We start from the raw sequence: 14,970 nt of genomic DNA, 5'->3' as shown, positions 1-14,970 counted from the left end.
ACCAGGATTATAGGTGTGTGCCATCACACCCTACTGCCTTTTTTTTTTTTTTTAAGTATATTAATTTCTTAAATTTAGTGATTCAGTGTAATCCCTTAAATAGGTCCTTTCATCAGCTTCTACTTATTGTTCCTCATTTCACTGCTTTAGAGAAATTGAGCTAGAGGGTACTTAGCTGGTCCTCTTCATCCATTTCATTTTTTTCATTGAAAGTGGGGCCAGTTGGTGCTAGAGTGGGCTTCTTTAGAGCCTTTGGGGAAACTGTCTGTTGTACTTTTCTCACTCTTTAAACTATATTTTTCCTTCCAAAATTTTGTTCTTCCTTTTTTATGGAGAAAGAACTTTATTAAATAATAGAGTATGTGTAAGTTGCTTAGCACCTAAGTGCTCAATGTTTATGCAATAGCTGTTATTGTGGTCTAAGACTTGAGTTCTAAACAAATTCTTTTTTTTTTTTTTAAAGAGAGAGAGATGAGAGAAAAAGAGAGAGAGAATCTTTTAATATTTATTTATCTTAGTTCTCGACTGACACAACATCTTTGCATGTGGTGCTGAGGATCAAACCCGGGCCGCACGCATGCCAGGCGAGCGCGCTACCGCTTGAGCCACATCCCCAGCCCCTAAACAAATTCTTAATTCAGAGATTCTAAGCTGATGTGGCGGGGCATGCCCAGCTGCTGTGGAAATTTAGGCAAGAGGATCACTTGAGATCAGCTTGGGCAGCTAGAAAGACCCCATCACAAACAACAAAAAACAACCAAACAAACAACAAGGGGAGAGAGAGAGAGAGAGAGAGAGAGAGAGAGAGAGAGAGAGAGAGAGAGAGAGAGATATCTTTAGAAATAAACATACAAAGAAGGACTCTCCATTTTCTAGGGTGAGAGCATTGATACAACATTTTTGGTTTGATATAGTAGAAGAATAGCTGTCAGCTGTCTAGAACACTGTTCCCATGTTACCAGTAGAAATCCATGAGGAAATCTTCGCTCTTTACTAACCACATTCTTTGACAAAGATGGACACAGCTGCTGGTTGTCTTAATTCCTCTTTTATGTGGTTCAGTAGTAGATACAAAAATCTTGACTTCATGTAAGATGACTAATTTCTATTGGCCCAGGAACATTTGAATAAATGTCATTTCATGGGTTCTTTTCCTTACCCTCCCCCTACAGGTTATCATAGTTGATCCTGCACATGAGACCACAGCAGAGTTGATTAACACAGCTGAAATGTTCCTCAGTAATCATATACCATTAAGGTAACACTAGTATTGATTTGATAATCTCTCTAATTTAGCTGAGGTTTTGTTTGTCATTCCAAAGTATAAATCTGGGTCCTACTGAATTGTAGGATAATTAATAGTGAGGATCATTAATGGCAATTTTACCTTCTACTTGGAATTGAAGCCAGTATCTTTTGGGGCTCAGAATTTGATTCTCAATGAATAGGAGCTTACCACCATTGAATTATTAATAAATACCTATTTAAAAATAGTTCGTGGTTTCAGCTTGCTTTCCAGTGCAGGAGAGTTTTCCTAGGTGAGTGACCACATCACAAAGCCAATTTCCACTTTCGGCAAACATATAGAGCTATGCCATAGTTGCTGTCAGACCATCAGGGACTAAATGTTACAAAATGTAACACAGCCTTTTATAGTGTAGACAGACACATTTATTTCAGTCACATTGCCAAATTTTCCAAATTTCTAGTTTTTTTTCAAGAACAAAAAATGTTTAAGGTTTTACATTTAAGTGTTAAGATATTTTTACTTTTATTCTGAATGCTTCTGATAATTTTACATGTTGATGAAATTTGTATTCTTAGAAAATCAAGAAAATAAAAATGGAAAGCACTGTTTAGCCAGCAAGGATTAGCATGTGTTTTGTGTCCAACACCAAACGGTTGTGGATGTTTTAAAAGCTATATTCCTACCTTCTTGGAAGAAATCTTCAAGTGTATTTTTAAACACTTAAGACTTCTAGAAGATCAGGTGCTAGATTATATCATACTAGCTATAAGTGCTTTAGAATTCAGGAACACAAACAATAGACTGAGAAGTTTGGCATGCTCAGATATCTCAATCTGTGGAAGAAGTTGTTTTTCAGAGAGACTTTGAAGAAAACAGAATTTCAAATGCTAAAAAAGCAGAGATTTTTAGTTCTGTAAAACATTTCATATAAAATGCGAATGTACTTGGTACGATGGAGGAATAAAGTACTGAATCACCACCAGAGTTATATTTTGATTAAAAGGGACATCTAAGAATATGGAAGTGGACTCATGGTACACAGTGGGCACTGATGAAATATTTATTGATTGTACTGAGGGACAGGAAAAAGGACTGTGATCTTCAGTTGACAAAGGTAGATAAGAATAAGACACCAGACTCTGAGGCAACAGAAAAGTGTGTTGTGATCAGTTTTGGGGGAGACCTGATCAGGCAGGCTTTACTTTTGTTCTTGGTGTGGGTGAATGTGCTCCTGCACTAAGGTTTTGGCAGGGGAGAGGTGCCTACAGGTTTTCAGACTCCCTCCTGATATCTGTGGAGGAAGGGCCCAGAAGATAATTCCTGGCCAAGCTAACAAAAAAACCTTTAAATCCTGTACTCAATTGGAAACTCAGGAATGAGGAATTAGTTATAAGGAGGTGATAAGGTTCTGCTGCTCTAACTTGGTGTTAGCTCATATGTTTGCTTACATAACAATATTAGGCTGCTTTTCATGATTTCAATTAGAAGTGGGATTAAAAAAAAAAAAAGACAGTTTTCAACTAAAAAATCTTTCTATCTCTGTCCACATAAACATCCATCAGGAGCTAATCAATTTTAACAATTTGATGTATAACTTTATATTTTCCTCTATTTTTAAGCTGTAACCCCTCTATTCTAAAATTAATAGATTGCTTTTTCAGAACTATGTTGATTAATTAATTAATATTGGTACACTAATATTAACTGAACTCCAAAGCTTCTATTAAGTTTTACTGTTTGTGTGGTATATGCTAAGGGGTTTTGATAAAGGACAAATTTGGAATGTCAAGTATCTGTATTATAGTATCATATGAGTTCAAGTCACTGCCCTAAAAATCTACTGTGCTCCACCTGTTTGTTTCTTCCTCCATTATCCCCAGAGCCTTGGCAACTATTATCTTTTAACAGTCTTCATAGTTTCGCCTTTTATAGAATGGCATATAGTTTCAGTCATGCAGTATATAGTATATAGTCTTTTTTGAATGAGTTTCCTTGCATTGAAGATTCTTCGGTAGCTTTTTTTTTTTTTTTTGATGCCTGGGTTTGAATCCACTGAGCTACATCCCCAGCCCTTTTTTATATATTTTACTTAGAGACAGAGTCTTGCTGAGTTGCTGAGGCTGGCTTTGAACTTGCAATCCTCCTGCCTTAACCTCCTGAGCCATTGGGATTACAGGCATGCTCCACTGTGCCTGGCCTCCATTTCTTTGTGGGTTGATAATTTCATGTCTTTTAATCCCTTTTATGGATATATCACAGTTTATCTGTTCACCTGTTGAAGGACATCTTTGTGCTTCCAAATTTGGGCAATTATGAATAAAGCTTCTGAAAACATCTGTATGCAGGTATTTGTGTGGACACAGATAACATTGCTAACATTGGCTAAATACCAAGCAAAATTTCTGGATTGTGTGATAAGCATATGCTTAATTTTGTGCCCTCTCATTGTTTATCATCAAGGCTGACTCATCACCACTTTGTATACCATCAGAGATACAACTTGTTGTGGCCATTTGTCCCTATGCAACATCCCTCATGCACCAAATCCAAGTGGGTTTTTTGGTATATGTAGCTTTGATCTCGGTATTCAAGTCTTCTATCTTATTTGATTGGAAAATGAGCACAAATCCACTTATCCAAGGCAAATCATGATTTAATTCCACATGAGTACTAAAGAACACCGATGTTATTAACCTTAATATTAAAAGGGCATCTGGTAAAATCATTTCTGTGGGCAGGTACTTAGTTTGTATGAATGTATTATGTATTTTCCAGAGGAAGAGAACATTTTTGGCTCATTTTAATTTGTTAATATGCAGATAAATATTAGTGTTCCTTGTTTCAAATCTTCCATTTAGTGCCTGAGATGACTTTAGGTAAAAGCAGTTAGCCAGAATTCACTATTTATTCAAGTGCCTGTACAACTCAAATCAAAGGGCTGGTGTCTCTGTTGGTCTCCAGTCACATAAAACTCTTCTGGGATGCTTTATCCCACCTACAACCTTTTTCCTCTTTTATTGCCAACCTCACTCTCAAGGGTTCTAAAACTAGCCCCTAGTTGACTCTCTGCTCTGAAACCTATACAGAGATCACAGAAACAATACTGTGGCCACTGTTAACATTTATTTTGCTCCCAACGAGGCACCAGCGTTCCTCCATTAAAATGCTTCATTAGAATTAAAGAGATATTTGATGGGAAATGTAGGGATTGCTATGCTAGAGGCTCCCTTCGTGGATATTACTTTAGGATGGGGCCAAGGAGAGAAGAAAAGGACAGGAGTGAGGAAATAAAACAGCAACAACAAATAAACAAAAAGTGTATGCTTAGTTGTCTTATAAAGTAGCTGCATTATTTTGCATTTCTACTGGCAGTGAATGAGAGTTCCTGTTGTTCCACTCCATGCCAGTATTTCGTATTGTCAGTGTTTTTGTGTTTGGCCATTCTAATAGTCGTGTAGTAATATATCATTATTGTTCTAACTTATAATTCTGCAATGACATAGGATGTTCCGAATATCTTTTTTGGTAAAGTGTCTGTATAGATCATTTGCCCATTATAAAATTTGATTGTTTTCCTAATGTTGTTTTCAGAGTTGTTTTTATATTTTAGCTACCAGTCCTTTATCAAATGGGTATTTTGCTAAGATTTTCTGCCAGCCTGTGGCTTTTCCTTCTGCTTTTTATAAAGCAAAAGTTTTTAATTTTTTAAAATTTAATTTTATTTTTATTTGTTCTTTTTAGTTATATATGACAAATAGAATGTATTTTGACATATTATATATGCAGTGGCGTATAACTTCCCATTCTTGTGATTGTACATGATGTGGAGTTACACTGGTTGTGTATTCATGTATGAACATAGGAAGGTTACATCTGATTCATTCTAGTATCTTTCCTAATCCCATCTGTAGATGCATAATAGCATTTTTCTTGTGGTTTATGCCTTTATTTTAAAATGTAATAAACTTAACCTTGGTTGTGGCTTTTTGTTATAGGACAATTATAAATTTTTATCATATTTTCCTTTATCTATATTTCTGATGTTGCTTGTGTTAAATCTCAGAAGCTATCCTTGTTTATTTTTAGTGTCCAAAAGCTTTCATTTCTCCAATTTTTTGTTTAAAAGCAGAATAAAATTTCCATCTAGAACTAAGTAAGTAATTCCCTTCATGTCAGTAACTGAATCTCTGTATTAGAAACAGCTTGCTTTTACATTAGAAAAGCCTACAAGAACCTACTCTTATTTTGTATGTGAAGTGTGACTGCCTCTGTCAACTGGGTTAGAGTGGGGTGTGAACTGTGCTTTTCACTTAGTAATTGTATTCTTATGTTATCTGCAGTACCTCAGGATGGGATGCTGTTCTTTTCAGCTGGTTTTCATTCTTTGAGATGTTTCTTCTTCTTTCCCCTCTAGAATTGGTTTTGTATTTGTGGTTAATGACTCTGAAGATGTTGATGGGATGCAAGATGCCGGAGTGGCTGTTCTTAGAGCATATAATTACGTTGTCCAAGAAGTGGATGATTATCATGCCTTTCAAACTCTGACACATGTATGTTTTTGTTCAAAATGACATATAGTTTTTTAAGATTTAACTTGGTGTAAAGCATAAAATGTGGTAAGAAGGATTTTGTTTTTCTGTAAATTATTCACATAAACTATGTGTTTTGTATTTCAGGGATTGCTTTTACTATATTGATTTGCTAACATCAATAATAGATTGCTAAGATTTCATCCAAGATGAGATTCTTTAGGAGCCCTGCCAGAGCATCTTAGTCATCTGCCCTTTTGTGCTTTGAAATCACTGGTTAATATCTTCTATCAAATATGATAGTCCCTACTTGTTTAAAAAAATGTTTACTTTTTTTCTTTAAGACTGTCATGATTTTTTAAAATTAGGATTTAGCATAACATGTAACTCATAAAATTCTTATTGATCCTAGTCTTGTTTTTCTATGTTTGTTGGAAAATCTGAAATGCTCTGACTTGTATGTATAGTCAAAGGATTTACTTATACAAGTTCAATCAGAATTCACTGTTTTCTTGTTATTTCTTTTTTAAAAATTTTTGAATATAAACAACTTTGTAAGTAACAGTTCTTTTGTTTTCAGATTAATGATAACCTTAAATAATACATTAAAGCATTTAATCTCACCACTTCTATCCAAATACCTGATGTTAGTCTGCATGTTATTATATTTATTGTTTTGAGTTTCATTTGAGACATTTTTTGTTCATTAGAATGTTCACTTACTTTTTGGCAAACATTTATTGAAGACCCAGCATGTGCCAGGCCTGGTACTAGCTGTGACAAATACAAAGACATAAGACTTCACCCTTGTCTTCAATGACATTACAGCTTCCTGGAGGACAGATACACAGAGAGAGTGTTCTACAGTGTGGAGAACATAGCTGGCTTTGTAGCACAGGGCCTTTGTTCCAGCTGGGAAGGTCTTGGGCGTTTTTGTGGACTGGGAAGTTGTCCCAGCAGAGTCTAGGAGGAAAAGTGGTAATCAGTTAAGCAGTTGCAAGTCAGACATGGTGATTCCAAGTTGTTAGTGTGAGCTGGGGATTATGAGAGCAAAGTGGAAGGGGGAGCTATTCCTCAGGGCCTGTGTAGTGTAGGCAGCTGTGGTGTGTGGAACATGGCAGGCAGATTTAAAAACTCAATTCTGCTGCAATGTGGAGATTGATCTCATGCAGGGCAAAGGGAGTAACTGGGATTCTAGTTGATAAGCTGCTCTGTTATTTCCAGATATCTCCTATTTTGTATTTTATTTAGAGACAGGGTCTCACTGACTTGCTTGTCTTCTCTGAGGAAGATAGCAGTTGGGTTGTGGAGAATGAAATAGAAAAAGAGGCCACTAAGAATAACAAATTGTTTTAAAAGTCTGCTTTTCAAAGCCCCTCTCCCCTACCTTCCTGGATAGGCATGTTAAGGAAAGGATAATACAAATTTTATTTTTTTGTTTAATTTTTATTATAAAAATAATACATGTTTATTATTAAAAATTTCAAATAATATTTGTATCAGCTTAAAATTTCTCAGTCTCACCCCTTTCCCTTCTCTGATCCTCTTTAGAAGTAGGTATCATTAAAGGGTTGCCTTCCAGCCTTTTAGATGTTGATCTGTACACATATAGACACAATTTGCTATTTATTTTTTATCTGCTTTTTTTTTTTTTTTTCCAGTACTGGGGATTAAACTCAGGGCACTCGACCACTGAGCCATAGTCCCAGCCCTATTTTGTATTTTATTTAGAGACAGGGTCTCACTGACTTGCTTGTCTTGTCTGGGGCTGGCTTTGAACTCACCATATGCCTGCCTCAGCCCCCTGGGGTATAGGCGTGCACCACATCGCCCAGCTTTATCTGCTTTTTAAACACAGGGATTTAGCCATATATAATTTCTACCTTTTTTTACCCTAAACATCATGGAAATGCATCCTCATCTCAGTGATTACTTATAAGTGTTCGAATTTTCCTTAATGAATTTTGCATTTGGAACTTAATGTGATTATGAATTTATTGGAGCACTTAACTTTTTAAATTTAAACTTTTTTTGTGCCATTTCAAAATTATTTAGTTTCTCACCTAGGAAGGCATTTTAATGAAGTATTTAGAAAAGGGAGAATTCCTACTGTGTTCCAATTTGACCTCTTAAGAAAAATGGTTTTTTTTCTACATTCAGAAATCTTTCATAATGAACATTTTGAAATTTGGGTTTAAAAGTGTGGTTACCTGTTGGTTTCTTTGTTCAGATCTATAACAAGGTGAGAACTGGAGAAAAAGTAAAAGTTGAACATGTGGTCAGTGTCCTGGAGAAGAAATATCCATATGTGGAAGTGAATAGCATTTTGGGAATTGATTCTGCTTACGATCAGAATCGGAAGGTAATAAATTCTTTGATACATCTCATTTAACTGCAATATTGTACTGTCTTCTTTTGGGGAGGGTTGTTAACGGTGGGAATGTAGTTGAAGTGTTCAGTACTTAACATTTAAAAATTTAATAGCTTTTGGGTTTTTTTTTTGAGCCATGGCCTCACCATGTTGTCCTGGTTGGCCTCAAACTCAAGATCCTCCTAAGTCAGATACTGCAGGCACACAACACTTGACTGTCTAGCTTTTAAAAAATTAGAAATGTGGTATATATATACAGTGGAATTTTATTCAGTTATAAATAAAATTGAAATGATGGCATTTGCAGGAAAATGGATGGAACTAGAGACCATCATGTTAAGTGAAATAAGTCAAACTGAGAAGGTTAAGTGTTGTATGTTTTCCTTTCATATATGCAGAAGCTAGAGAGGAAAAAGAAAAACAAAAATGGGGTTGGATCTCCAAAAAATTCAAAGGGAGATCTGTAGAAGGAAGAGACAATGGTGTGGGAGACGGGTAGGAAGGGTGGTAATGCTGGGGAGTGATATTGGCCAAATTATGTCATTATATTCTGTGCATGTAGGAATATGTAACAGCAAATCCATTAATATGTACAACTATAATGCATCAATTAAAAATGTGCAAAAAATTTAAAATAAAAAACCCCTAGAAACCAGATCACTTTTTAGTGTTTGAAAAAGTAGTTTATATTTCAGTTTTGTGAAGCTATCACTGATTTTAACTTGCATATTAACTATTAAATTGCAGAATAAATACTTTTTATAATTTAGTAGTAGTGCTTGCATGAAGTATGTTCTAGACAAAAACTTCGAAATGTCCAGCTGGGAGATGGTATACAACTTATAATATATATCATATTGGCTTTAATTGTTTGGACTGGAGATGGTAATATATTAAGAAATGTGATAAACAGGAGTGACAAAGCAGTAGTAAGGATATCATAAGGGAATTTAAAATTTTTAAATTTAAAGATAATTATTTTTCTTATGAGACATTAAATACAATAAATGACCTTTACCTATTATAAGCAGGAATAATTTGGTCAGCTTATTGAAAATGTATGTTAAGGCAAGAAATCAAAATACATTCCTGAAATATTTTAATTTAAAATATATGAGGTGGGGAGGAAGCAAGAGGGTAGGAAAGATAGTGGAATGAGATGGACATCATTGCACGAGTGGTGTGACTTTATGTCTTGTACGGCTGAGAAGTGAAAAATTCTGCTCCATAGCTTTCTATTGTCATGTATAACTGATTAGAACTAATAAAAAAATAAATTAAAAAAAGGATAAAATTTTTACCAACTTTTTTCCTTTTTTTCAATGAAGAACAAATCCTTTGATTTCTTTGAGCTATCATTCCTTTATGAACCACACTCAATGAATTATTTCTATTTTTTTTTTCATTTGCGCACAGAATCCTTCTAGATTTTTATAATCTTCTTTCCAAGCATTTTAACTTGTCTGACCCATACTCAGTTTAGCCTCAGTTAGTTTTATCCTTATCTTTTTGAGTTTTCCAGTCATTCAGTTTGTAGGTAGAACAACCCTTTCTTTCTGTACTCATTTATTGGTTTATGTAGCATTAAATTGTGTTATTTCACTAATGAAATAGTTGATTTGGGAACAGAAACAACTAATGGTTACTAAGCATGGGCCTTCTAGAGAGTTCTTCACTAGTGTTAGTGTTTTGAGTAAGACAGTGTTTACTGTTACTGTATGGGATGCATTGTGATGTATTCTACTTGATGTTCTTTGATTTAAAATAAGTGCTTGTCACAACTTAGTAAGTAAATTTTGCAAATCACTAATGTTATATCCCATAAGTGCTCCAGAGCATTATCAATGTTGATATGTAATTTTAGAGAACATGTAGTCTTCCATCTCCTTAGAATTATCTCATGACAGTGTTCTATCTATTCAGAGAGAGAGAGAAAACACACACACACACACACACACACACACACACACCAAAAAAAAAATCCCATAATACAGCTTTATTACTACGTATTCAGCCTGCACATGGTACTTTTTTTTTAATAGTTGTAGTTGGACACAATACCTTTATTTTATTTGTTTATTTTTATGTGGTGCTGAGGATCAAACCCAGCACCTCAAATGTGCTAGGTCAGTGCTCTACCACTGAGCCACAACCCTAGCCCCAGTACTTAGTTTTGATGTGTTTTTATCACTTATCTTCTGGACCCAAGAATTGAGGGAATGACTTAGAGAAAAGATCCCTGAACCTTAAAGTTTTCTGTCTCTTAGTGGGAATGTTATAACTAGGTAAGTCACTATACCTCTCTGAATTGTAATTTCATAATCTCTGAAGTGAATCTGATATTTTCCCTACTTACTTCATGGGATTATTTGAGGATCAAATGAAATAATATGCATAAAAAGAGTTTTGGTAAAATATGCAGTATAGACATAGGTTCCAATTACATAGTTGTATGTTATTCCTTCAAATCCTGGTCACAGAAGGTAAGTGATTTAAGCATCTTGGGTATAATCTAAACTCAATTTTTTTTTAGTACCTCACCCTCATTTTCTTATTGTTTATTCAACTTTTTGCAGGACATAACCAAAGACCTAATTCTAAATTTAGATCTCAAATTTATGCTTCTCTACCAATGAATACTCATGGCCACAAATCATATATTTTTTTGGGAGACACTCTTTCTCTGGCCTTAGTCTAAAGGAACATTGGTGATATTAAAAACCATAGGGCTGGAGTTGTGGCTCGCTGGCAGCGCGCTTGCTTGCCTTGCATATGTGAGGCACTGGGTTCGATTCTCAGAACCACATAAAAGTAAATAAACAAAATAACTAAGAAAAATTCAAAAAATGTTTTTAAAAAAGAGACTTTAAAGGCTAAGGAAATTGAAGAGAAATCAGAGGAACGGACATAAAATATTAGTGAACTTTAGTTCTTTAATTTTTTTCTTTGGTGAGAGAGTTCAGTGCAGAACTTTGATGTAGGTGAGACTTGAAACTTTTGGAGAGAATATAAACCTTGATGAGGTAATTTAAACTCAAATTTTTAAGTGCATTATTATGGTAGGCCATGATCATCAAAAACTTTGTGCTCTCCCAAAGTGCTAGAATTTGAATGCCAAAATCAAATTGATTCATATTCTGTCCATTAATGGTCTGTGAGTTTCCTTAAATGAAGTTAATACTTAAGTGTTCTGCAAAGCTGCTGGGGATCCAAGGCTCTAAGAGGACCACCTCCCCATACAATAGTAGCAAATGTTTATTAATCAGGTAATTTAGTTAATTGAGATTTGTTAGGAGATATGCTACTAAAAGGTGATTCAAGTTTTAGAGGGATTGCACAAAATACTATTTAGCAAGAACAAGACACAAGATCATAACTAGAGAAATTTCAGAACTGTTTTGGAGTAAGGAATAAAGTTTGAATTCTAAAACAGTAATAATACTGGGCAACCTCCTGCTATCAGCCCTGATAATATAATGTGGTTCCTATTTTGGGGGGATTCACACAGCTTCATTGGAAGAGACAAACAGATGAGAACAGTATTTTTTTGATGATGGTGATGTTCTGAGTGTTTGTTCCTTGTTTGTGAAGGCCCAGTGCAGAAAAGGGCAGTTCTATCACTTTGGGACAAGAGGAAGCCTGAAGGTCTCTTGGAAGCACTGGTAAATGAGGTCTCAGAGTAGCCTGAGGATGGCAACCTTGTCACTTACTTTTCTGTCTTTTTTTTTTTTTTTTTCCTCCCTTGGGTACCGAGAATTGAACCCAGTGCCTCCAGCGTGCTAGGCAAGCATTCTGCTGCCCAATTACACCTCCAGCCCCTTTTCTGTTTTTTTTTTTTTCAAAATGAAACAATAAAATCTAATAATTTTTTTCCATATTGATACAAAAACAGCAGAAATAATATTCTGTAGAAAAAGAGTAAGTGAAGTAAAGGAAAAGTGGGATCACTTTGGGAATATCAAAAATTTGAGAGAATTTATGGAATTTTCTCATTCATAACACTTAGAAATGTTTAACTTTTATTTTCTCTTCACCTATTGAAGAAAAAGTACAAGTGGCTTTTTTTTTTTCTTTTAAATTTCCGATGACTGCTTTATCAAAAGTATTTGCTTTGGGGTTGGGGTGTACATGTAGAGTATATGAGGTCCTGTATTTAATCTCTAACATCACATTAAAAAGAGAAAAGTATTTGCTTGAAAATTTTTGAATAGAGGAGAAAAATTGGGAGAAAGGTTATTTTTACTTGTGTTTAAATCTTGCTTCTGCTAAAGATCTGAAGAGAATATCACAGACTAGGCTCTTAAGTACTTTCCCAGACTTGGCCATTTTCCTCATCTATATCAACAGATTTAAGCTGCTTAGTTTCCTAACTATTTAGGTAAAGTTCTCTCAAAGCAAGGATGTTGAGAAGATCTCAGAAGTCCTAAGAATCTAATGATTAATAAGAATTTTTAAAAAGTAAGAGCTTTACCTACACACACATACACACATGAACACACGAACAGGTTCTTCTGAAATAATTAGTTTTAGGAAAAAATGACTGCTTTTAGCCTATATAATTGTACTTATGAATATATCTGTGCCTTTTGTTAACAGATCTGAAGTAATAATATCTTTTGTGTGTGATAAGTAGACAATGCAATTTAAGTAGAACTTTTTAGCTGAACAGATTTTTTTTTTCTGATTAGTTGTATATTTATATCTTTTCAAAGCCATTAGGAGAAGTTTTAACTTGTACATGCAAACATTTTACTTTTGACAATATATAACCATGAGCCCTTATTAATCTCATTTGTCATTTGTGAGTGGCTCGTTACAAGATTTTGACAGTAATTAATGTTTGTTAATAATTTATCAGTAACATTTCCAGTGATCTGTTTATAGAAAAATCTCACTTGTCATGCTTAAATCCTACTTTGCTAACTGGGTTGTTTTGTTATTTGTATTATAAACTATATACAAGTGGTGAAAAAGGAAAGTAAATTAGTTAAATTGCCTCCTTCCATTCCTGACTATGGCTCCAATACCTTTCTATATAAGATCCATGTTACTTATTTATTATTATCTCTTGGAATTATAATGTGAGGTTTTTTATTTTGCTTTATTTTCAAAATTTGAGATGGGATCTTGTTGTGTTGTGCCTGCTGGTTTCTAACATGGGCTTAAGTGATCTTCCCACCTCAGCCTTCTGAGTGCTGGGAATATAGGTGTGCACCACCTCACCTAACTTTTTTGTTTTAATTGGTAGAGGAGGATGGTATCAAAGCTCAAGTTATATTAAAATTGAGTTTTTAAGGACTTCTGTGATATAGTTGAGGTTTTAAAATAGAATCAACATGGTATGAGTTTGGAAGTGTTAATTTAAACATTTTAAACAATGAATGGTGGCTCATGCCTGTAAGTAATTCCATCCATTCTAGAGGCTGAGGCAGGAATATTGCAAGTATAAGGCCAGCCTGGACAACTTAGGGTTGGATCCCTACATCAGTAGCCCAGTGGTAGAGTGCTTGTTGGTTCAATCCCCAGTACTGCACTAAATAAATAAATACATACACACTGAAATCAACCTAGAAAGCCTTTTTGACGGTACTGTATTATACTCCGTCGGTTACTTATTACTGGGCTAGATCTGACTAGAGTCAAATAAATCTATTATTGATGACTAATATTAATTATTAGTTTTTTGTTTGGCCTATCTAAGAACAAGTTATAAATAAATTGTGCAACTTTCAGAAAAGATCCACTTACAAGGTATTTGTTACATCTTAGGTAGTAATGTAGTTTTTAGTCAGAAAAGTTAGTTTGAGGGAACAGTACCCTTTGTTGATAGGAGAAGTGTTCATTTCAGATCTATTTACCATTTTGTTGCCTTGGTATTTTCTTATTAAGAAACTTCTTTTGTACTAGAAAAGGTAAAAGATTTGACTTAGTATTTCTTAGAGCAATTTTTGAACCCTGTTTTCCCACAAACCTTATTTTGTTTTCTACAGGTATAATTTTTTGATAGTGATATGGACCCTTATTTATTTTGAATTGGGTGTAAATATTTCAGGGCATTCTGCCCAAGAGCATTATTAATTTATGGTAGCAGCTAGCTGTGCTGAGTGGTTATGGTAACCCCCCAGCTATATGTGGCCTTTTAAATGGAAATTAACTAAAATTGAAGATTTAGTTACTTAGTCATTGTAGCAATATTTGAAGTGCTCAGTAGCCACATGCAGTTAGTAACTACTACACTGGACAACACAGAGTATTTACATCGTTACAGGAAATTCTGTTGTACTTATAATGTTAACCATAATATATGTAATATGTAGCCTGCAATACACACATAACATGTACGACCACTTTCTAATTTGATTTTTTTGGGGTTTTATACTTCAAACTCATTTATTCCTATTAGAAGAGGTATGTAAGAAAAATAAGCTTTGTTCCATTTGTGTCATGAGGGGCAAAAAATGTACAGTTTTGTGCTCCCTTGTGTTCTAGGAAGGAAGAGGCTACTATGAGCAGACTGGTGTCGGTCCGCTGCCTGTCGTTCTGTTCAATGGAATGCCCTTTGAAAAGGAACAGCTAGATCCTGATGAGCTGGAAACCATCACAATGCACAAAATCCTGGAAACCACTACCTTCTTCCAAAGAGCTGTGTACTTGGTGAGTAGCATTTCAAGGCTGACTTTGAAAGAAAAGAGTTTGCTTATGTTTTTGTTGCTTCTGTAGTTGGCAATAAAACTCTCTTGCAAGAGAACAGTTAGCTTTCATTTTTGTAGCTTCTGTAGTATGCAGTAAAACTCTTTAAGCAGCACTGTTTTCTGTGTGCC

At 34.7% G+C, this 14,970-nt stretch overlaps 1 protein-coding gene across 2 annotated transcripts in view; it reads left to right on the top strand.

Annotated features, from left to right (window-relative positions):
- The window catches only part of Uggt1 (UDP-glucose glycoprotein glucosyltransferase 1), a 115,522-nt gene that overhangs the window by 39,717 nt on the left and 60,835 nt on the right, over positions 1-14,970 (top strand). For both annotated transcript variants that reach the window (XM_076866898.2, XM_076866897.2), the window contains exons 15-18: positions 1,173-1,258; positions 5,664-5,799; positions 8,009-8,140; positions 14,639-14,803. In XM_076866898.2, coding sequence (XP_076723013.2) covers positions 1,173-1,258; positions 5,664-5,799; positions 8,009-8,140; positions 14,639-14,803 — 519 coding nt within the window. The remainder of the gene's footprint in view (positions 1-1,172; positions 1,259-5,663; positions 5,800-8,008; positions 8,141-14,638; positions 14,804-14,970) is intronic.

The sequence above is a fragment of the Callospermophilus lateralis genome, chromosome 9 (assembly GCF_048772815.1).
Source record: "Callospermophilus lateralis isolate mCalLat2 chromosome 9, mCalLat2.hap1, whole genome shotgun sequence".
Lineage (NCBI taxonomy): Eukaryota > Metazoa > Chordata > Mammalia > Rodentia > Sciuridae > Callospermophilus > Callospermophilus lateralis.
This window is presented reverse-complemented; position numbering and strand designations above follow the sequence as displayed.